This window comes from Cimex lectularius, unplaced genomic scaffold (assembly GCF_000648675.2).
Source record: "Cimex lectularius strain Harlan isolate CLEC.00 unplaced genomic scaffold, Clec_2.1 scaffold5, whole genome shotgun sequence".
Classification (NCBI taxonomy): Eukaryota; Metazoa; Arthropoda; class Insecta; order Hemiptera; family Cimicidae; genus Cimex; species Cimex lectularius.
Genome location: NW_019392993.1, coordinates 2,489,780 through 2,514,217, shown reverse-complemented (window position 1 = coordinate 2,514,217; position 24,438 = coordinate 2,489,780). Strand labels below are relative to the sequence as shown.

At 33.5% G+C, this 24,438-nt stretch overlaps 1 protein-coding gene across 6 annotated transcripts in view; it reads right to left on the bottom strand.

Annotated features, from left to right (window-relative positions):
* LOC106666065 (endoplasmic reticulum aminopeptidase 1-like) overlaps positions 1–24,438 on the bottom strand; it is a 66,056-nt gene that overhangs the window by 26,207 nt on the left and 15,411 nt on the right. For 2 of the 6 annotated variants that reach the window (XM_024229638.1, XM_024229639.1), the window contains exon 1: positions 5,477–5,666. The exons of 3 other annotated variants lie outside the window; for them this stretch is intronic. In XM_024229638.1, coding sequence (XP_024085406.1) covers positions 5,477–5,516 — 40 coding nt within the window. In that variant the 5' untranslated portion in view covers positions 5,517–5,666. One more of the 6 variants, XM_024229641.1, reaches the window with a different exon arrangement.

Here is a 24,438-nt window from a genome sequence, read left to right as displayed (position 1 = left end):
AAGCGATTTTTTTAACTTTCCCATATAGGATTTCCAAAATATGTACAGGGTGCCCCGTGAAAAGTTAATACTTCGGGTCATTAGCCTACATGTCAAATTGAACCAAAAAATCCCCATTATCAAAGTTTGATTCTCAATTATCTTCCTATTTGTAGAATTTATTTGTTGTAACCTTAAGCAACCAAAATATAAAATCACTTAGAAGAAGTTCATGTCAAAAGTTTAAGCAAGATTTTTTGGTCAAAATACAGACAGATATGTATATTAAACAGTTGTACTTAATATCTCGTCAGTTTTTTTAAATTTAACTTTCCTTTAAGGAAAGCTAATTTATGGCCTTTTGTTAATCATATTAGCCAATGATTAAAGTTAGCTGTCAACAATGAAAAATTAACGTTTAATTTCCAAAACATTGATTTTTTTAACCACGTGGGTAACTCTTAAAAATGTATATTCTGTTCCTGTAAAACTAAGGACGACTTTGTACAAAGGATTCCTATCCAGTTATGAAAGAAGGATGTACTCTTAGGAGAAATAAAATCTGTCAGGAAGTAATCAATCTTGCATTTTTCCAGAAGGTGGATATTTTATTTTTAGAATATTTTTGTTTTTCCTTATTCTAAAAGAAAAGTTTCAAAAATTTTAAATTAAATGTTCGAAATGTCTACCTGCTTGAAGAATGCAAGCTTATCATCTTTTCCTGACGGATTTCACTGTTCTCAAGCATTGTGTTTTTTCTTATGTTCAATTTTGTACAAAAGGGTCTTTTCTTTTACTTAAGAAAAAACGAAAAGTTTCAAAAACTTGAAATTAAATGTGCGAAATGTCCACCTTCTTGAAGTATCCAAGCTAGACAATGTTTCCTGACAAATTTACTGTTCCCTCGCTTTTTGTTTTTTCCTATGTCCTATTTTGTACTAAACTTTGAATTAGGTGGTAACTGACCTTTGAAAAATTAAGTATGCGAGTTCAGAGCTTATTACTGCGGCAAAGCTTCTGTAACTTATCTGTCATTATTTAGAACCAAGAACCAATAGAAACAAGAAAATCTTACTTAAACCTTAAACCAAAACTTCGGAAACTAGTAAAATTACATTCTAAGATTTGCCATTTTGCATGCTTAAGGTTATAATAAAAAAATAATCTCGTAGAGTTTTTAATGCTCTTTCTATTGGTGTAATCGAAATTTCACTAGAATTATTATTTTCTGAGACACTAGGAGTTTATGGAAAAAATGTGCAAGGCTGAAGTAACACGAAAAGTGAAATATCTGGAATACAATTGTGGATCAGAATATGAACAATAGGGACAATTAAGTTCCATTTGACATGTAGAATAATCCCATGAAATATTGACGTCCATTTACAGAGCTTCTTGTATAAACAAAAGGTTTTTTTGTATTGTTGGTGTATTTTATGACAGGACAAGTGCTTGTGTTTTTAGGAATTGATGAGGATTATCATGGCAAAAACTCAGCGATACTAGATGAACCCAAGACGACCTGAAACGATCCGCCTGCAAGTTCATCCTTTTGCAAAACCCAACACAATTCAACTCAACTTATCTTAATACACAATTCTTGAAAAATGGCAAAAGGAGGGAAAACTCATAAGGTGGGGTTGAGATGGGGAGTTGATGTCCGAGTGGATCGAGGTCACGATAGCTCAGGTGGTAGAGCAGCGGCGTATCAAGCCGAAGGTCGTGGGTTCGAATCCCTCTCGTGCCATTAGCTTTTTTTCATCTCAACTAAAAACCTTAATTAATTGTATTAATACACAATGATAAGATAATTAATACTACTTGGTCAGTTGTAAGCATAATTTTTAATAATTGTAAGAATAATTAATTTATTATAAGAACTTGTTAAGCATACTGGCCGTTACGACGAGACGTCAGGTGGGGCACAATGGCTATTACAGTATTACAGTCCAACCCCCTTTGGGGCAGTAACTTCGTTGGACTTGATATTCTGTACTAGCGAACTTCATTTCTAATTCCAATACCTTTCGCTCTATTTCTATACATATCGAACTATATACATATATGTGGAAAAATTTAGAGTAATGGTCGTTAGGAGATTAACGGGCTGAGAAATATTTGAGTCCGAGTGGATCGAGGTCACGATAGCTCAAGTGGAAGAGCAGCGGTGTATCTAGCCGAAGATCGTGGGTTCGAATCCCGCTCGTGGCACTGGCTTTTTTATCTCGACCAATACCTTTCATAAATATTAATTAATTGAAAAATGTTAACTGGTCAATCGGACCATGAACTGTAATGGATTTAATATTTGTAGTGTTTTTAACCAATCAAACAGCTAATCAATCTACCATACATGATTTATCCAAAAATTAAAAATATAGTATAAAAAACGGAAAATATTTAAACAAAAAAGTAAAGTGTTTGTAAATTGTGACTTGAACTATAGAATTTTCAAGTGGATCGATATTATCGTAAAATCTTTGTAAATTGAAGTTGTTGTGTAGGGTGACAACGGCGAAATCCATAACGCATCAAATCAAAGTGTACATCGAGATTGGGATGTTATGTCAGATTGAACCGCTGGCCAAACACGCTAACTTAAGAGATTATTTTTATTTCGAGTCAGAACTCGAATGTTTGGTTGGATTTTTAATTTGTCACTCTTGGAACCAGGTGGGATTGAATCGGCCTCCGGCGGATCTTCAATCATTTTTGATTATGTATTATCGATTAGCAATCTGCCAAGTGCTTGTCGCACGGCTTGCGTAGAGAGAGATCCCATGGGTTTCATTAGTGAGAATCGTCTAGGGTTCCTTTGGAAGTCGGTTATTGGGTAATATCGGTCACGTATAAACCTGATCTCGTGGAATTGAAAGTTGACGCCCATGATAATTGAAATGTGTACCTTTGGAATTCGTAATCCTTTTTTTATTTAAATGATTTGTTTTAAAAAAATCTTTTTTTTTTCATTTCCGTGTTGGTGTTAAATAATTTGGTCCGATTATTTCAAAAGATTCTTCTATAAAAGGTCAAAAATTTAAATTTGAAGTATTATTTTTATTAACAAGTACAGCAATCTGTACTACAAAGAAAATTTCCTGAACACAAAAAGACACAGACTTAAATTACTTGATTATTACAAAAAAATCAAAATCTATAATTAAGTCTCTACGTTATTATGTTACATAAGAAGCACATGAATTTAAATTTTAAAGTATACGTACAGATCAAAACAATAAATATTAATTTAATCGTTCGTTTTTAAACATTTTGAAATGTAAATGAAAATATAAAAAAATTAAGAGAGAGAGAATGAGAGAGAAGCAATGAAAACAAATGAACGAATAAATATAGTTTCATTCAAAAAAAATTTCGCAAATGAAAGAAAGAAAGAGAGAGAGTGAGGGGGAAGAGAAAGAGAGGGAGAGGGAGAGAGAGAATGTGATAAGGAAAAAGCGAGAGATAGAGAGAGAAGCAGATGAAAACAAATGAACACATAAATATAGTTTCATTCAAAAAATTTCGCAAATGAAAAAAAGAGTGAGTGAGAGAGAGAAGTGAGTAAGAGAGAGAGAGAGAGAGAGAGAAGCAGATAAAAACAAATGAACAAGAACGAATAAATATAGTTTCATAAAAAAAATTTCGCAAATTGAACGAATAAATATAGTTTCATTCAAAAAATTTCGCAAATAAAAGAAAGAAAGAGAGAGAGTGAGGGGGAAGAGAAAGAGAGAGAGAGAATGTGATAAGGAAAAAGCGAGAGAGAGAGAGAGAAGCAGATGAAAACAAATGAACACATAAATATAGTTTTATTCAAAAAATTTCGCAAATGAAAAAAAGAGTGAGTGAGAGAGAGAAGTGAGTAAGAGAGAGAGTGAGAGAGAGAGAAGCAGATAAAAACAAATGAACAAGAACGAATAAATATAGTTTCATAAAAAAAATTTCGCAAATGAAAGAAAGAGTGAGTGAGAGAGAAAAGAGAGAGAATAAGGAGGAGGAGAGAGAAAGAGAAAGAGAGAGATAAAGAGATAGAGAGATAAATACGGAGAGAGATTAATAGTAGAAAGGGAGAGAGTGAGAGAGAGAAATAGAGAGAGATTAATAGATAGAAAGAGAGAGAAAAAAAATAGAGATTAATACATATTAAAAGAAAAGAATAACTTATCATATACTTTATTATATGGAAAACAATAAATAGTCCATTTATTTTTTAGACAATAACTTAATAAATACTACTACCCTTCTTTACTAAATGTTGTAATAATTAGTTATTTAATGTGTGTGTTTATATTTGTATTTTATGGTAAATTATAAAACCATGTTAACATAAAATTTTAATCCAAGACACTAAAAACATAGTTTTTGCATTGTATAAATTCACTTTTTTCCACATCCTACATGTATTTGTTAAATTTAAAAAATGTTTGTAAATCCCAGGCCCTGAAGATGATCTCAATAAAGATCGAAACGTTGCCACGATAAAGAAAATGTTTTTCTGAAACCTACATCACACCAGAACGCATCTCACGATTTCCGAATGTTCATTATTATTTTTCTTAAATTACTGAATGCATTTTAAAAATTATTTTATTATTAATCTTTATTATAAGGGATACTAAACGAAAACAATTTTTAAAAATACAAAACGTTGTACAACAGAAAATATCTTTAAAACACCTTTAAAAAATATCAAGGGAGACAATATTTATTCTACAAATTTTGTTTTTGGAATTAGGCTAGAAGTATTTTCAATTTTTTGGCCATCTCGTCTTACGATTCTTCAACTCTAAAATGGAATATATAAAATTGAAAACAAAAAATCAGAAATATACCTCGGACAGAATCGAGAATCGATTCTATCTGACCTTTGAGGCGAGAGTGCCTAATTGATGTTCCATTAGGCGAAAATGTGCGTCCAGCATTGATGATGGCCCCTTTTAAAAATCGAAACGTCATTATTAGGATTATTTCTATCGAATCTACGGCAGTTCAATACAATTCTCCCGAGACATACGTTTGCTTTCGTGCGTTCGAATAGTGTTTGTAAATGTTTAATACGTTATCGATAGTCAGAAATTAAGATCCAGAAAGTGGCGGCAAATAAACGGCAAAGTTCAGTAATATACTTTATTCCTTGACCTTCCTTTCATTCGAGAAAGAATTAAACAGATTGAGCCTAAGTCATTTTGGCCATTTCCCAAACATACAATCTAAAAATTTCTTGAACCATATTGCTTTTTGGACTGTAAGCCAAAATGGAGTTAACATAGAAAAAATTAAAGCAGAGGTTTTTTTTGTTAAATATTTTGTATATTCCTTGTGCCATTCTATTCTTTACAGCATCCACATTTTGTCCAATCACTAAACAACCAAATCTAAATTTCTACGGATCTAGACTAGAAAGATGCCGTTCAACATTAAACGTACGTCATTCGTTTTGTACGACTACGGAGTAATAAACTGTAAGAATTAGTTGAACATTTTGGTAGTGGCCAACCTGTCAAGAAAGCAACATCATCAACATCGGCTTCGCTCATCACGTGACCTCTCCTCCTCCAGTAAACGGCTTCGACGTCTCTCGGTCCTGAAACTATTGAAATTTTGAAAAGACGATCCCTGGCATGAGCCACAATTGCCGGGTCCTAGAACCACGCCAGAGCGAACATGAGGAAGCTTTGGGGTCGCGGGCGAGACTGAGCCGCTTGTTGGAAGCTGACGCGGCCCTCGGCGGATCAATGGCTCCGCGCATGCGAGGGTGGTTTTCACCCCGAATCCGCCCCCGGCCTAGCATCATCTCTACCCTGTTTTCTCAGCCCTCATCTTTCCCTTTTTCTCTATCCAGCCTCCTTTCTGTTGCAACGTGTTCAAGGTCGGTTTGGAGAATTCCAGTCAATCAGGGAAGACAAATCATGTCAAAATATTTGCACATACCTAAAATCTGTCTTTTTTTATTCAACAAGCAGATCAAAACGGCGTCCGCCTGATAAATCACCATTCAAAATAAACACAGAGGCGTTGTTTCCATTCTCTCGTATCATAATAACTCAATGAGTTAGCTGACAATCAACAAGAATCAACAACTTGTATTGCAGATGATAATACAAAATATGAATTTTATTATTTTTTCATTAAAACCGTTTAATATAGTGTAAATCCAATAATAAACATGAATTATTCCATCATTCAAATTTGAAGTTGGCTTCCTCAATGATGACAATTTTAATAAAAATTATTTAATAAGAATAGTACAAAATCGGTAATGAGCATGTAATTAAAAATGACTGCCATCTTTATTTGTATTTTTATATTATTTATCTGTATTTTAACAAAGCGGTTTACTTATATCGACCCATAGAGAAGCTGTTTTGCTCATAGCAGGAATTTCAAACAAAGATTTGTTTGGGCTATCAATACGCCAATATTCCAAATATTTACCTTTGAGCTTGTTTAGAAATAGATGAAACTAGTTTTAACCATATGTTAAACTGTTTGTACCATCTAATAGAGGTTTTATATTGCATAGAGCATGAAAATATGAAGTTGTCGGGTTCATTCAGTTTCAGAATGTACGTAGTGAGGTTGTTTCGGTTGTAGCCGCCTTTCATTGACTGAATCGAACATACATCCTTGGACGTCCTTCTGGAAAATGCCATTAATGCAAAACACCTCTGGAATTCCAAAATATCGAAATCATAGTGTATGTTTGCCCCCGTTTTTCGACCGGTTGAGCAGGCTGACCTCGGTCTATCCGTTCTCCGTGTTTCACCACCGGCCATCGGTGTATCTACTTTCGACGAGGACATTTTTGAATTTTGAACACTGCCAGGCTCTTTTGGGAAAACCTAACCGTAGGCGAGGTTCTTTTTGGATTTCAAGGAATAGTTTGCATAGGATAAAAAGATCTAGTTTGCGTTTTATTTCCGGTAAGAGTTGTTTGTTGGATAAATCAATTAATATTTAACTTGTATTTTGTTTATTTCTCATCTCTCGTACTTTGACTTCAATTACAAATCTATTTTACTCCACTCTGCTTATTCAATATGTGAACGTGTGTGGTGAGTGTGTATGTGTTCATTTACATACATGCGTTCTTTTTCTGGTCACAGGATAGTTTTTACATTATTTATTTATAATATTAATTTTTGTAGATTTATCGACCAACTTATCGAGATAATGTTCTCTTGATTGTTATAGGGTCAAAGAAAGATTTTTTAAATTTTAAATCTTCAAACGGGCGTCGGTGGCCGCAACGGTTTAGTCGTTGACACGGCGCTCATCACTGTAAGGTAAAGGTCCCGGGTTCGAATCCAGCGGCCCTGCATTCGAACCCTGACATATTTACAAATGGGCTTTTTTTTTCAAAAACACCGGCACCCTGAGGGTTGATATGACCTCTGCTGTTGCGAACCCTCGTAAAAAAATAAAAAAATAAATAAAAAATTTAAATCTTCGCCCAGCTTTCGGAACTTTATTGCACTTTCTTCAGGGCTCTACAAAACTATATATTAATTATTATATAAATATAATTTTGGCCAATTTAACATCAATTATATATAAGAACAAGACACATACTTTTGTACTTACTGATTATTGGTCAGAAGTATATAAACTTAAATTCTTTTATTTTCATGTTAACACTGAAAACCTTTTCACTTTCTTCTTTACCTTTTCAACTGCGAAAAGACTAGACTAATTTATACAAATATCACAGAGAGTAAAAAGCGTATAAATAAAAATAAAACAACAATGACTAGTGAGAGAGGGCGTCGGCCGCAACGGTTTAGGCTTTGACACGGCGCTCATCTCTGTAAGGTAAAGGTCCCGGGTTCGAATCCAGCAGCCCGACATACTTACATTTGGTTTTTCTTCAAAAACACCGGCACCACGAGAGTTAATATAATCTGCTGTTGCGAACCCTCGTAAAAAAATAAAATAAAAAATAAAACTAATATGAGGTTTACTGTATGTTATATTTGTATAAATTAGTCTAATCATTTCACAGTTCAAAAGGTGAAGAAGAAAGTTAAATGATTTTCAGTGTAACATGAAAATAAAAGAATTTAAATTTATAAACTTCTGACCTAAAATCGTAAGTACAAAAACGTATGTCTTGTGTATATAATTGATGATAAATTGGCCAAAATTATATGTACACAATAATTAACATATCCTTTTGTAGAGACCTGAAAAAGGTACAATAAAGTTCCGAAAGCTAGGCCCAATAATTAAAATTAAAAATATCTTTCTTTGACAACACCCCTGATAACAACCAAGAGAACAATATCACTTTTTGATAGTTATAAATGTAAATTAGTTTTTACATCAAGACAGAATTTTATTATTTCACCACATTCACTGGTGAAATCTGTTGAAAACCCTATCCCCGCTTCGGAATACACGTCGTTAGGAACCAGCGATAAATTATATGCCAATATGGCAATCGATCCACAACAGAGATCACTGTATTCGATATTAATTATACCAATTACCGTTGGAGGTTATGTAAAACATATGTAAACAAGTCATGCTTTTCTCAATTCTCTCTTTGATATACAATTTGATATAATCATCATATATTACATATTCATCATATAGTTCATGTATTGAATAATTTTAAGGAATCCCCTCCCCTAAATATGAAGTATAACTAGCCCATATTAGAATTTGGACATTTCCGATCATTCTGGTTATCCTATTCTTAATGTTTTGGCTTTCGAGAACCACCAAGTTCATCACCCAGCAGAAGAAATTTCACAACGAATTAAAAATTGTAACATTGATTGTGATCGTATTGTAACATGATCGTTCTGATCTTTTAAGACCGTGTGTCATTCAGGTGCGTTTTGGCATTTCACCACATTCAAAACTATGTCCTTTGACTGAGCTACTGTGTAGGGTTCAAAACTTCGTAGAGGTCATTAGACATAGTTAGATTATCTGCAGGCCGATCAACGAACATCATATCTACTGTGTTTTGTTTCGGACCAACTGCTTGTTTGAAAAATTTGATTAATTAAGAAATATGTCAAATAGATCTCAGCCAAGTATCGACGATAGACCTCTGCGTTAGATTCTCGGGATCTTGTCTCGGTTTCAGTAAAAAGTTTAATACTTCGTGAGGGATAAAATTGAAAATTCAAATTTCAAAGGTTCTTGGTTTTGAAATGTGGATTTCCTTCCAGCTGAAAGCTCGGGTTGTTTTATCCCGTTTTTGTTAACGAAGCTTGTCAGAATCATCTCGACTTTTAGCAATTTTCCTTCAACTCGACACAAAAATAGCATTAAAACAGACAGAGGAAAAGAGAACATGCTAACTCATCTTTTTGACAAATAAGGCATACAAACTGCACTAAAGGCAGCATACACAATTGAAAAACCCCTAAATCAAAACGTTGACAAGAATAAGCCACCAAACAAACCAGATTGCGAAAAAAAAACCGGAAATAGAGGCAGGAGCAAAATAAGATACAATAGCGACATAACTTTGACGGAAAAACAAGTTTAATAATACTTAAACTTCACAATGACCGACTGGACAACAACCTCGATATCCGTCAAAACTGATAAATATAACACCGACACACTCCGTTAAAATTCGACGACGTTAAATATAAACTTAACACAAGTTAACAATTTAACGCCGAAATAAAATAAATTTTTTCAAGTTTCGACTTGGTGAAAGGAAATCAGATCCAGTAGCCTGGCTAATTATCCACTTTTAAGTGAAAAAGTGCTGGCGTTTAGTCATGACGAATTACAATACGACAGCGTGTCACGCTCGGGGTGTTAACATAGTTGAAATAATTATCCCACATCTGTCACGTACGTCTACAACGAGACCCGCGCTGATTTGTTTTGATTTTGTTCACGTCTTCCACCCCGCTATTTTTTAATCGGGTAAATCATTGGTCGCCGTGTTTTGAATCCAACATTAAAGTCTATAATTTGTTGGTGTCATGAGAGCAGTCAAGAATGAGGTAGTTTAGAAAAACACCTTTTTCATTTTTTTTGCGACGTTTCGACCTTTATTCGGGTCATCTTCATGGTATAAAATGTGATGCTATTGGATTTGTGTGAAATTTTTGCCCATGTAAAAACCCACATTAAAGTATATTTTATTCGATTGTCAATCGTTCCTGTCCCTGTCCCTGTCAGTTGCAGAACTCGACCTACCTCTTTTGTGCCAGTTGTTAATGACCTTTTCCAATTATTATTTTAATTGGTAATCATCCTAACTGTCTACGTACAAAGAGAATAATTATCAAATGAGCATGTCTGAACTCATTATCTACGCTGCTTCAAATGCTTATATGAAAACAGTATATTTTCACTTTGAATGTGATTGTACCCTTCGTATAACAATCACCATAAAATTTTATCATGTTTTGGATAATGAAAATTATATTTAAACTTTTGTTTTATGATCGTTTTAAATTACTTTCCACAAATATCACATTACCAGCCAATAAACGTTTCTTTGTATTTTTGAAATATATCGTTGAAGATGTTTACACAATTAATATACATCAAACAGAGTGAGAGGTGTTTTCTATCTTAACTCTATTTGTACATTATGCATCCAGAAGTTACAGCGAAGAATTACGCTAATCAAGATTAAGAGAGGGGGAGAAAGAGAGAGGAGAGAGAAAAGATAGAGAGAGATAATGTCACAATCTTTAATTCATCCTGAGATTTCTTCTGCTGGGTGATGAACTTATGGTCATTTCCGAAAACCTGAGCAATAAGAACTGGCTGACCAGAATGACCGGAACCTCTAAATTGAGATAGTTGCACTTTGTATTTAGCAATGTTTTCCTAAAAATTACTCAATACATGATTATTTGCATTACAATATTATTATTTCAAATTATAAAGATATCAAAGGAAGAATTGAGAAAAGCATGTCTTGTTAGCATTTGTTTTACATGACCTCTAACGGTAAATAGTATTCATAATTAACATCCAATATAGTGATCTCTGTTGTGGGTAGATCCGTCATATCTGCATATAATTTATCGCTGATTTCTAACGGTATTGAATTCCGAAGCGGGGGTAGGACTTTAAACAGATTTCACCAGTGAATGTGGCTATGGTTATTAATGTTAACACATAATTCTGGATGATTTTTTTAAAATTATTTGTGGGATCTCTTCTGTTGGGTGATGAACCTGTACGTTGGTCGTTTTCCAGAAACCCCCACAGATGGAAAAAAATTCTCCTGACAGACGAAAACAGTGAGAATATGCAGAACACAATGATCGGGAACGACCATGCTACAGGACATCGCCCAGCTAGTCTTAAGAAAAAATCTCACAAAGTTGGATATAACGAAAACAAAATTTCAATATTGTATAAAATAAAAACTATCTATCTTGATAAATTAATTTTTTTTTCTTACTTGACCTGATTTTTTTAAATAAATTTGTATATAAACTTTAAAAGCATGGCAGCTAAGGTTACTTCAAAAAATGTCTGGAACTACCTAAATTCCCCGAAAAACAGCGATATTCAAATACGCAACGCTAAAGAGGATCCATGCGGGAATTACAAGCAACTAGGCAGCAGTTATACTTGCTAAATCAGAAGGCTCGAAACAACTCATAGGCTCAAATCCATTTTGCGGCATAAACTGTTGTCATATTAAAAAAAGAACTGGAATCTTGGGTAAGAAGAAAAGAAGAAGAAAAATAACTTTCGACTGGTGTCCCCTAAGAATAATTTACATGAAATAAATAAAGGAAGTTCCTTCTATGAAGTTAAAAGAAAAAAAGATAGAAATCTTGGCACAATGTATACCAGTAAGGCAGGCCAGAAGAGAAAATTACAAGTATATTAAACAAAAATAACAAATGTTAACGTGAGGTCTCGCTTGGAGGGAAAGGAGGTGATTATAGGGGTGGGATTTAAAGGAGGAAAAGGAGGCAGCATGACGAATAGAAAGGGGAACGGAGTTCCAGAGTTTAGGGCCTCGGATCAGAAAGGATCTTTCGAAGGTATGGGTTGTATGTTGCGGAAGGATAAAGTCGATTGGGGATGAGCGGGTCTTACGAGTGTGATGTGAGGAGTTGAATTGGAGGGATTGGATGATGTAAGGAGGACGACGAGTATGGATGGACTGGAAAAGAAACCAACCTAGGAAATACTGTGCACGGAAGGAGGGGAATAGCCAGGAAAGTTGGGAATACAACCGCGACACCCGGGATCCCCTTTTTATTTCTTACCTGTCGTCAATGACCTGATCCGGTCCGATTTCCGAAAGTTATACACAATGATCTCGATCCATCTAAGTATCCTCTCATGACCATTTTCCACACCGAGAACTCGTTAAGTCGCCTTATACATCGGTAACCTCGATCCATCACCCTGAGAGCCAGCATTGGTGGGGGGGTGCAACGATGGCTTTAGTGTTAGCTTTGTGGCAGTGTGAAAAAACATTGTGATAACCTTTCTACTGTGTACTAATATGTATAGGGTAAAAATATATATATATATTTTTTTTTTAATTCTCCTCTTTTGACCTGCCAGACTACTTTCGACTAGCCACGGTATGTTAGCCACCACTGAACCAGCGAGGATAGCCTAAACTGCAGGTTTGTCTTGCTGCAGACCTCTACAAAAATCTCTCAGAAATTTGCTTTATATTTGAATACAATTGTTCAACGAAGATAACAAGGAGTTATTTTAGAAAAACCTCATTTCATGCTAGTCAGAAAAAAAGTATCGACCGTGTATAAAACCATTGGCTAGCACTAATTTAATCTAAAGAATATTGGAATAGAGATATCAGAAAAAGGAGGGAATTTTATCAGACAAACATTAATTTATAGTTTACAATTAATTAAGGTTTTTAGTTGAGATGAAAAAAAGTTAATGGCACGAGAGGGATTCGAACCCACGACCTTCGGCTAGATACGCCGCTGCTCTACCACCTGAGCTATCGTGACCTCGATCCACTCGGACATCAACTCCCCATCTCAACCCCACCTTATGAGTTTTCCCTCCTTTTGCCATTTTTCAAACGTCGTGTAATCGGTTTGGATTCTCGACGACAATTGAAATGGCGACGGAGAGCTTTAGTGAAGTGTACTTCATTTTAATTCATTAAATTCACTAATTTCGTGGTCCGCTTGACCAATTAATACATTACAATTAATTAAGGTTTTTAGTTGAGATGAAAAAAAGTTAATGGCACGAGAGGGATTCGAACCCACGACCTTCGGCTAGATACGCCGCTGCTCTACCACCTGAGCTATCGTGACCTCGATCCACTCGGACACCGACTTCCCATCTCAGCCCCACCTTTTTGCCCAATTTTCCCTCCTTTTTGCCATTTTTCAAGGCCAAAAATAGCTCGTGACACTGACTTTTTTATCTCAACCAAAACCTTAATTAAAGATTAAAGATTTAATTGAAAAGAATTTATTTGGTCAATCGGACCACGAAACCTAATAGATTAATTTATAGCTTTAATTACTGAACTGGTTTCCCCCCATTTTTATACTCCCTGGTCACGCGTGGTCGAGGGTGCAGCCCATTGTTCTCCAGCCTTCCAGAAGGATTCCATTAAAAATTCAACCAGGACGAGCCTGCCACGGTTTTAAAATGGGCTTCTGGAACGTGGTGGCAAAGTATTGATTCTCAACTTCACTCTCCGGTTCTGATCCATCAGATGTTTTATCTGACGGTTCCTGAGCCCACTCCTCAACGTGTTTCTTTCACCGTCTACTTGACCCGGTGGTTGTTGTTTTAAAGAATAAAAGTCTCTCGTCTCTGATCTCAAAACGCCAACTTGAAGCGAAATTAAGCATGTGCGATTCGTTCAAACGTATGAGTGAAGATTCCCCTCTTGAAACGCCGGGGTGGAAAGATGATAACAAAAATCAATAACAAAACAAACAATCGATTTATGAAGAAGAAGTCGCTCTGGGTATCAATGTTTTTTTCTTTTGACGTGTTATTTACAAACTAACAACACCATGCATAATTGTTGTAATTTAAATAAAAGTACAGTATCACCTCCATGATTTTTGCTGATATGATCGGTATTCAATAAGACATTCGATTGGCTTAGCAAAGTTATTGTTTTTCTTTAGATTCTGGAATTTAGCCTTTTATAGCAAAGAATATATAAAACATTTCAAGAAAAGACACAATTTCTTGCTTGACTTATAAAAACTCTCATACCATACGAAAAGGTTCGCAAAAGGGCAGTTCGAAAGTTGGTCAACATTGTTTGTAGTTATTAACAGTTACCAATCCAACATTTTCAAAAAATTCCAAATTTCAACATTTTTGTTCTTTCTGAATTTTTCATGCAGAACTTTTCCATCAAGTTTGCAATGTAAATAAATTTTCTTACAGTATATTTAAGGTTCTTTCAGGTGGCACAAACCAGATTTTTCTAGTCAGTGATAAGCAATTTAATGGGCCTAAGTCGAAAAATAAAAAAACCCAAAACCTGAAGTTACTTCTTTACCGTTGAAATTTGGACAGGGGTTTATAAGAAATTTTTGTTGCATATGGTGAGTAGAAACGCCTCCTGAAATTTTCGACACTGTATAAAATATAAGTAGTATAACATAAATTGTGACTTGTATTAATTTTCTCGACACTTCACTCTACAAAATATATCCTCAGAAACTTCCAAATAACCAGGAATCATGTAAATTAAGGTTCTTTTTATCAACATTCGATGGTATTATTAATAATAATCAACAATCCTATCAATAAAAATTTACTTGCCCAGCCAAGGATTATTTCGTCAAATTTAAGTGCCAATAACTCGACAAGCTTTAATTATTCTGTCAGACTGTCAATTAAAAAAAACAACGTAATATTGAAAATCGCAGTGACAACCCGAATGTGTGAATGAATGTATTTATTAGCGTGAGTAATTAAGTGTATACGAACAAGGTTGAACCGGTTAAGGTCAACTTAGGATAGTGAATGAGAATTTTTACTCTGTGTGCATCTATTTATTGGCGTGAATGAAAGTGAAAAACGTCTTGTTTGCCTCTTAACCATACGTTCACAAGTTCTGGAATTTATCCTTTATAGCAAAGAATATTTAAAACAAGAAAAGACACAATTTCTTGCTTGACTGATAAAGACTCTCATACCATACGAAAAGGTTGTGGTAGATATGCACATATTGATTGAAAAAAAATGACTGCTTGATATTTTACGTAGAAGTGAGGAATTAATAGTAGAAGTAACCTAGAAGCTTTCTTCCTAACACACACATACAAAAAAGCAGATAAAATTTAATGTATTTTGATTGGATCAAATCAAAAAATAGCAAGCAATTGCTAGAAGAGTTGCTACTAGACATAAACCATGTACTCATTATGCGTGAAACGACCTCTTTCAACTTCCATTGTATAAAAGGAAGATTTAACACCCCTTCGGAATGCAATGCCTTTCGAAATCAGCGATAAATTATCTATCATTATGACAAGTTATCATAACCAGAGAGCACCATATTGAGTATAAATTGTGAATACCAATTACTGTTTGAGGCCGTGTACAACATAATTATGTTTTAACAAGACATGTTTTTCTCTTATTTCTCTTTTGATATTATAAGTGATAATCATGTCAGGTTTATATATTGGTTATTTTAAAGGAAACATTGCTTAAATGAACCTAAGAAGGAAAACTAGCCCAGATTGAAGTTTAGGCGTTCCAATTCATTCTGATCTACCTATTCTCACTATTGGTCTATTAAGGTTTCAACTGAATTCTTCGAAAACAACCAATAAACGTTCATTACCCAGCAGAAGAATTCTCATTACAAATTAAATACATATATTGTAACATCGAGATTGTCAAAGAATGACAGTGTCTTTAGGGCCACATGTCAATTAGGTGTGTTTTGGCATTTAACCAAATTCACTGGTTGAATCTGTTGAAGACCCCACCATCTGGAATAAGGTCGTTAGAAATCAAATAAATTATCTATCAATGTGAAAAGGTGTCCACAACATTGATCATTATATTGAATATAAATTATGAATACCAATTTCTTATCAATTACTGTACGAGGTCATGAACAATTCATGCGAACAAGACATGCTTTTCTCTCATTCTCCGTCCCCCATATTAAAGTATGGTCGTTCCCGGTCATTCTGGTCAACAGATTCTCACAGTTCCGATTCGATGGAAATATCCAACCTGTAAGTTCATTACTCAATAAAAGAAATCTCTCAACGATTTAAAGATAAAATATAATTTGTAACATAACGATAGTGAACTATGCCAGTATGATCTTAGCAGTATGAACCTTACATTTCAGGATCATGTGTTAGGTGCGGTTGGTTAATAAATACCTCATTTATTAGTTTAGGATTAATTATTTAGCAATATAATTATGAATATCAATTACTATTTACTAATGATAAACAAGACATGCTTATCTTATTCTCCCTTTGATGTATTAATCACCATATGTCATGAATATTTTTAAGAAAAATATTGCTTAAATGACCTCTTAGAAGGAAAACTAGCTAAGATTAAAGTATGGGCGTTTCCGGTCGGTCATTCTGGCCTGCCTATTCGCACTGTTTTGGTCTTTTTAGGTTCTGATATTTCGCCACCCAAAGTGGTTGGTTTGTCGGAAACACCTATCTTACAGATTCATGACCGAGAAGACGAAATCTCACAACGAATTAAAGGGAAAATATAATTTGCTCTTTCATGACCATCAGACTGCTAGGTGCGTTTCGGCATTTCACAATATTCACTTGTTGAGTTTTTACACATTTATAACCGAGTTCATTGATAGCAGCAACGATGTAATGTGAATCGTTTAGGATGAACTGTGTGAAAAATATATTTGGTTTGGAAATCTGACCAATAGATCTTAGCCAAGTATCGACGTACGAGTGCCGTGCCAGATTTTACGGGTCTTGCCTTAGTAGGCGTACAAAGTTCAATACCTTGCAAGGGATAAAATGGAAATTTCGAAGTCAAACAGGGTCTATTGCTCCTGGAATACGAACGAAGATTTCCTTCCAGCCGAAACCGTCAGGTTGTTTTATTCCGCCGTGATTAACGAGTCGTATTCTTACAGTTGAGCACAGATTAATCTCGGCTGTTTTACGAATTCCTTTATTTTGTTAAATATGTTAATTTAAATGAAAAAAAATTAGCTTTTAAACATTCGTTAACATGAGTTAAACTATCTCTAGAATTAATTAAAATTTTTTTGTATGAGCGTAACTAACAACGTATCAATCCTTGCGCGTTAACGCCTCACCTCCTCTTTCTTGTAGTTTCCAAACTTTCAACTACTGCTTTTCTAAAGGTAAGAGCGTCTGTTTAATGAGTTTTTCCCCAGACTATGTTTTTCTTCAATTTGCATGTGTGTGACCTTGGTAGTCACATTGGTTAATCAATCTTCTCGCGTGATTCTGTTTTCCCCGTTAAATATTGATTAACGCAGCCCAATTTGAAAATCCAGCAGTTACACACGGGCCCATTTTTCAATTTACTTTTAACGTTATTAGTAAGTATTTAGATATCGTAAGATGCGATCTGGTGTGATGTAAGTTTAGAAAACATTTTCTTTATCGTGTCAACGTTTCGATCTTTATTGAGATCATCATCAGTGCCTGGGATTTATAAACATTGTTTAAATTGTACAAATACATATAAGATGTAAAACTGAATTTATGCAATGATGTACACAATAAAGGAATTTTAGGTTTAATCAAAGTAGTTTTACTCCCTCAAAGTGTTTTCTGTACAGATGTGTCACAGTTGTGTATCGTGTTGAGTGTTAGTGATATATTGATGTGTGTGTTTTTTGTTTGTTTATATATGTTTGATTTTTGAAGGAGTTGAGAAGGAAGTAGTAATAGCAATTCAATTTTCTATGAGGAGTCAGCTGTTTTGAGGTGAAAAGGACCGTCAACGGAAAAAAACGGTAATAGTTTGTCGGGTTTAATTAGCCTTTCAGGATTATTATAGACGGGATTATTAAGTAAAGGAGAGATAAATTGTTGGAGATTTAGACTATGTAGAATTGTTTTGTGTGGAATGTAATGATTGTTTTATACGTTGTATTATATGTTTTGCGTGTTATATTTATGTTATTGGTATTGAATTTGATTAATGATATTGGCGTAGCTGCGACTGAGTTTACATGTGTCTGTACTGTAATTGATGCTGTGTTTATCTCCGTTGATGTAAATCATTTCTAAAAAGTTACGTTTATGTTTGTTTTGTTTTGGGTTTAATATTTTTGGATTGTTCAAAACAAAAATGTGTTGTTGTTCAAAATCCATAATATTTCGTGGTCCGATTGACCAAACAACTTCTTTTAATTAATTAATCTTTTTATGTAAGGTCTTGGTTGGAAATTTGTTTGTGGTTGTTCCAAAGCCAGTGCTGTGGGTTTTGTTGGGGTTTTTTTGCAATTATACATATGCTATTTTACCCTCTTATACAGATATTGGGATGTATGTAATTCCGATGTATGCTGCCTGACGATTTATATAACTGATTTTGTAAATTACATCGCACTTATTTGTTACAGGTGTGGGATCTTCAATTTTGGAAAAAAATGGTGTGAATAGTTTTATAGCTTTTGAAGGCTATTTTAAAGTTATCCGAAAAAAGAAATATGTTTCATTTGTGTGATAGGCCGTGAACGAATGGACTTGTTAAGTATGTTGGTTTATCTAAATTCTATATGTTTGATAGAATTGATGTAGTGTTACTAGTTATGGCGGGTGGTATTAGTGTTAAGTTTTAGTTACTGGTTATTCTGTTGATTATGTTTTTAGGGTAATGATTGTTATGTAGGATATGTTTGTACACCTTTATGTTCTTGTAATTTCATAAATCCCTGAAGATGATCTCAATAAAGGTCGAAAAGTTGTCACGATAAAGAAAATATTTTTCTAAATTACATCACACGTTAACTAAATAGTCATTAATGGTCACTAAATATTACACGTTATTAATAAGGTTGTAATTTAAAACTGTTCATGTATTTTTAGTAAATATATTTATGTTTTCTATAAGCATTGTTAAAACATTTGAACACTGGGATGATTTTTTCCTAACAAAAATTTGTTTAAAACATGGATAAAGATCGGGTTCATTTAAAAAAACCGGAATGTTCCTCAATTTGGCATGATGTATATTATGATCTTCATAAAAATGTTAAAAAGAGATTGAATATTATTAAATATTATCATAGGGAGTTAAAGTTTTGGATGGTAAAGCCTGAACTTAATCGTTAAAAATTTAAAATTTTAAAAGTGTAAGTCGATTAAATACAGAAAAGATATAGGGTGAGCAAGTGGTATAGATTTTCAAAACTATGTTATCCCTTAGGGCAGCTCGGTGTATCGGAGGGGAAAATGGAAATGTCTTGTCATTTATCCTACCCTCGAAAAGCTTGAATATATATCTTCAACATTTCTTATTGGCACCTATATCTTTTAAGCTAGTAGATAAGAGTTCAAAACTTCAAAAGACAAACATGTAAGACATCCGCTAGATAGGTCCAACCGGTTGTTCCTCAATTTGGCATGATGTAATATTATGATCTTCATAAAAATGTTAAAAAGAGATTGAATATTATTAAATATTATCGTAGGGAGTTAAAGTTTTGGATCGTAAAGCCTGAACTTACAAGTATCTCGACGTACACTTTCTTACTCAAACGAGGCCAATTCAAAATTTATGACATTAAATGAATAAGTTAAATTACAATTAATTAAGGTTTTTAGTTGAGATAAAAAAGTCAATGGCACGAGCGGGATTCGAACCCACGATCTTCGGCTAGATACGCCGCTGCTCTACCATTTGAGCTATCATGACCTCGATCCACTCGGACACCAACTTCCCATCTCAACCCCACCTTTTGAATTTTCCCTCCTTTTTGCCATTTTTCAAATGCAAAAAGTGGGGTTGAGATGGGAAGTTGGTTCCGAGTGGATGGATAATATATTAATTGGTCAAGCGGACCACGAAATTAGTGAATTTAATAAGTTAAATATAAAAGCGTTTAATAAAACAACTTAGGGAGAATTCAAGAAAATAAAACGTCGAATGGAAAGTTTAAATAATAATAAACGTTTTATCTTAACTCTGTTTCATAGATGGGTGGTTTGTTCTTTCAACCCTTACTTTATTCGCGCCGCAAAACAATTTGTCTCGACACATAAGTATAAAACAGATAGTTAATATATTGAATTGAATGAAAAATAGCGTTTGAGACAAACACAACATAGTGTAACAGCTGAAAAAAAACGAGTTTAGTGCACAATTTTGATGTAATGTCAGTTTTTGTTTATATATTTGTTCAATAAAAGAAGGTATAATGTAAGAAGTTTTCAAAGTTCAATGGACGACCCCCTCACCAGGGAAATACCAAGCAGTTGCGTTATCTCTTGTAGGAAAGCGACTCCATCTCTATTCGCTAATGCAGGAGGATTAAAGCTCGATAGCTCAATTTATTACCTATACTTCGAGACATTAATCGATCAAAAAACAGAATTATATGAGAAATAGTTTATATCTCTATTGAATTGCACAAAATTGTAATCTTTCAATGCATTCTGGCGTAAGGATTAAAGAAGGTGAATTTGGCCTTCAACTTTGCTTACACTCCTTACAATCGACAGAGACTTTTTCAAAATTAGTACAGAAATTCAATGAATTTAATTTCTACTGGGTAGAAACTACTTAGTTTGGCCTGCATAGATGGCATACATCAACATTATAATAGTCTCGTGGATTTTGTACTTTGGTACGACGTTATTTTTTCGTCTTCTTCGGGAGGTACATGTTTGACATTATGTTCTAGTCATCGCTCATGTTTGTTTTTTTTATAAATATAAAATAAATACCGTAGATTAATTGTTAAATATTAAATTGATCGTCTATAATAATTATTGCCTAATATATTTTTTTTAACCTAAGATTTTTCATCCTGAAGTCTTTTCAGAGGATCTTTGGAAGAGGTCAAAACAGAGAAAACTTCCTTACGGTTTTCGCCGAGCTTTCGACAGTTTTATACTGTCATCTTCAGGGCCTGTTTTATTATCATATAAACAAACATTTAAAACATGAAAAAACAATAATTACAACAATAATTGGATATCTTACTTTAAAACCTTAATAGGAAATTAAACAACATGGTGTTTTGGGCACAGAAGTACATTATGTTTTTTCCGGCTCAGCATCTAAATATTGATTTAAATGGAATACATTAACAATTAAAAATTATAGCTAAAATTACAGTAAAAATAAAGTTAAAAAACGTGGTCGAGAAAGGTTACCTCATATAAGTCTAAAAAACCAATAAAATCCACCTTTTTTTAGTTTTCTCTGTTTTGACCTCTTCCGAAGATCCTCTGAAAAGACTTCTTGTATCCAGCAGGTCGATAATCTAGTTCATCGTTACATTTTTCATCCTGTTTCTGAAATCACCTTAAGATATCAAGGGTGGCTAAATTATCTGAAATTTATTGAAATTACATATTCTACATTTATTTTATCAAGATTGTTGTTATAGCCTTTTTTCATTTTGTGAGAATTACTTCAAAAGATAAGACAGATTGTTTTAGCTTATTGAGAAATCGATTTAAAAGACACCCCAGCCTTTCAACGTCAGTTTCTTTTTCTTTTTGTTATGGACGAATCATAATAAAACCGATATTAACAAACAAATAATTAAAAATAATATATAGATATATAACTATTAAAAAATCAATCCTGAAGATGGGGAGCATGTGTCTCCGAAATCATTTTCTAAATAACATAAAACGACAGCATGGGCTTAAGGCTGAAGTAGCCCATATGAAATTGGTCAATTACAATGGTTAATTGCATAGGGTGTTTTTATGTTCATAATCAATTATTAAAGTTTTGTTTTCTAGGGTTAGTTTTCCAATAATGACCACGAGATCTTATTATTTAAAAATGTACAGATCTCTTTTTTCCATTTTTTAAATGAATATAAAATGCATTGGACCGAACCATAGCAAATCTAATTATTGGTTGTCAAAAAAGTAAAGACTTTTTTACGACCAATTATTTATTTTCAAACCCCTCAAAATATTTAAATTAATCCACTTCATCAAAGCGTTTTTTAAATTCTTGCAAAATTTTCTAATGTTTAATTTTATAGGTTATCAGTGGATGGAATGGGTTAATTAGATTACACTTTCTTTTAGAAAATGCGTAAACTTTAACGTTCTCAATTTCGGCGCAAAATGCAGGAAACGTATATAGTATTTTTTTTTTTTTGGGATAAGACATTTTTCTAACAAAAAGAAACCAAAAATCTTTTCGACTGATAGAAAGCATATTTATGCGTCATTCGCACCCAATTACAGACAGTCTAATATAGCCTAAATTATTATTTTGCCATCTTACAAACAACCCCTTTAATAAAAGAGGTAACTAAATGTCATTACATTCCCGATAACTCAATAGTTTGTCATGATCCCAAATTTTCAGTAAAAAATTTTAAAACGCAAAAATCGGCTGATGTTAATTTCTTCTCTGTGTCATAAATGTAAATTCAGCAAACATTATAACCATTTTTGGGGTAATTAATTTATATGTTATTTAACCAAAATATACGTTTTGGAGGTTTGGTTCACCATTCTCCTCATATAAAAAAAGAAAGTACCAATCCTACCTATTTACCATCGAAAAGCTAATAAAATGAAGTAGTTTTTTTCTAATATGCAAATCTAGGAGATTTCATCATAACTAATCAATTTTTGAAATTCTTCAAAGCTCTCCCAATGTTTATTTTATAGGTTTGTGTCAGAAAAACGACTATTACTATGTAATACTTAAAGAGTTGAGTAGAATTTTTCTTCAGAAAAATCTAACGTAGACTTTAAAAGGACCTTAATTTTGAATAAAGCTGTTTGCCAGCAGAGAGAGAGAGAGAGAGAGAGAGAGAGAGAGAGAGAGAGAGAAAGAATATGTTTGTTTTCTTAGTGTGATAAGTTCGAGAAAAAAATCATATTTGCTCGATGAATTGAGTTAAAAAACCGGTTTTTTCTTTCAGCATTCTACTCTACTTACAGTTTAATATCGCCCACATTATTATTTTGTCATCTCACAGCAAATTCCCTTAATAAAAGAGGTATATAAACGTTATTACATTCCCGACAGCCCAATAGTTTGTCAAAAACGCAAAACTTGTCGGCTATTGTTTTCTTAACTGTGTCATATTATAAATTCACTAAATACTACAACCACCAATATTGGGGTACCTATTCTGTATTCTCCTACAACCTGGATTTTACACACGTGGTATGGGGGGGGGGTTAATCCATGATACTCCTCGAAGAAAAGTACTAATCCTTGCAAGCATACTATTCGGAAGCGTATTAAATGAAACAGTTTTCTGAAATTTTTCAATCTCTAGGATGTTTTGTCTGTCCGTACTGAATTTTTGAAATTCATCTAAGATTTTCCAATATTTACATTTTACAGATTTGTGCCGACGAAACGGCTATAACTTAGACTTAGCTGGGTTAAGTAACTGACTCGTTATTTAGAAAATTTAACGTGCAATTTAAAAAAGACTTTAATTTTATAAAAAATCCATAGATATCGGAAAAATATGTTTTGTTGTGTGACAAGTCTATTTTTTCGCGAAACAAATAAAAAACTTATCCTTTAGACATAATGATTTAGAAAACACGTTTTTGCGGCATTCTATTCCATTTATTGTCTAATATTGCCCGAATTATTTTTTGCACCTTATGGCAAACCACCCTTTAATAAAAGAGATAATTAAACGTCATTACATTCCCGGCAAGTAAATAGTTTGTTGAGTCGTCGCTTAAAGTCTTGATTTTCCCATGATACACGTTATTTGGGTGGTTTGTTCCATGATACTCCTCGAGAAAAGAAAGCTCCAATCATAATTCAAAAACTAATGAAATGAAAAAGTTTTTTGTGTAATTTACTAATCTCAAGGAGATTTCATCAGAGCCTACTGAATTTTTGAAATTTTCCCAATATCTTACAATATTTCAATTTAACAGATTTGTGCCAGCTAAACGGCTATTCCTTGGACTTCATGGGTGAAATAGATGACTTAATATTTAAAAAATTTAACCTACAGAGCAAACATTGCATTAATTTTTATTGAAAATGCGTAGTAAATGTTTTCTTGCGTGACAAGTCCAAAAAAAAAATCAAAAAATGAATCTTCTCGATAAAGTGAGTTGCAAAATCTGTTTTTGTCTGAATTCTACTCCATTTACAATCTGATATTGCCCAAATTATTGTTTTTGCATTTCAAAGCGAACCATTAAAAGAGGTACGTAAACGTCATTAAATTCTCGATAACCTAATAGTCGTGAACCCAACATTTTTATGTAAAAAATTTTAAACACAAAAACTGAATGCTATTATGTTTTAACTGTGTCAGAAATAGTAAAACTAACATTTTTTAAATTATTTTATACA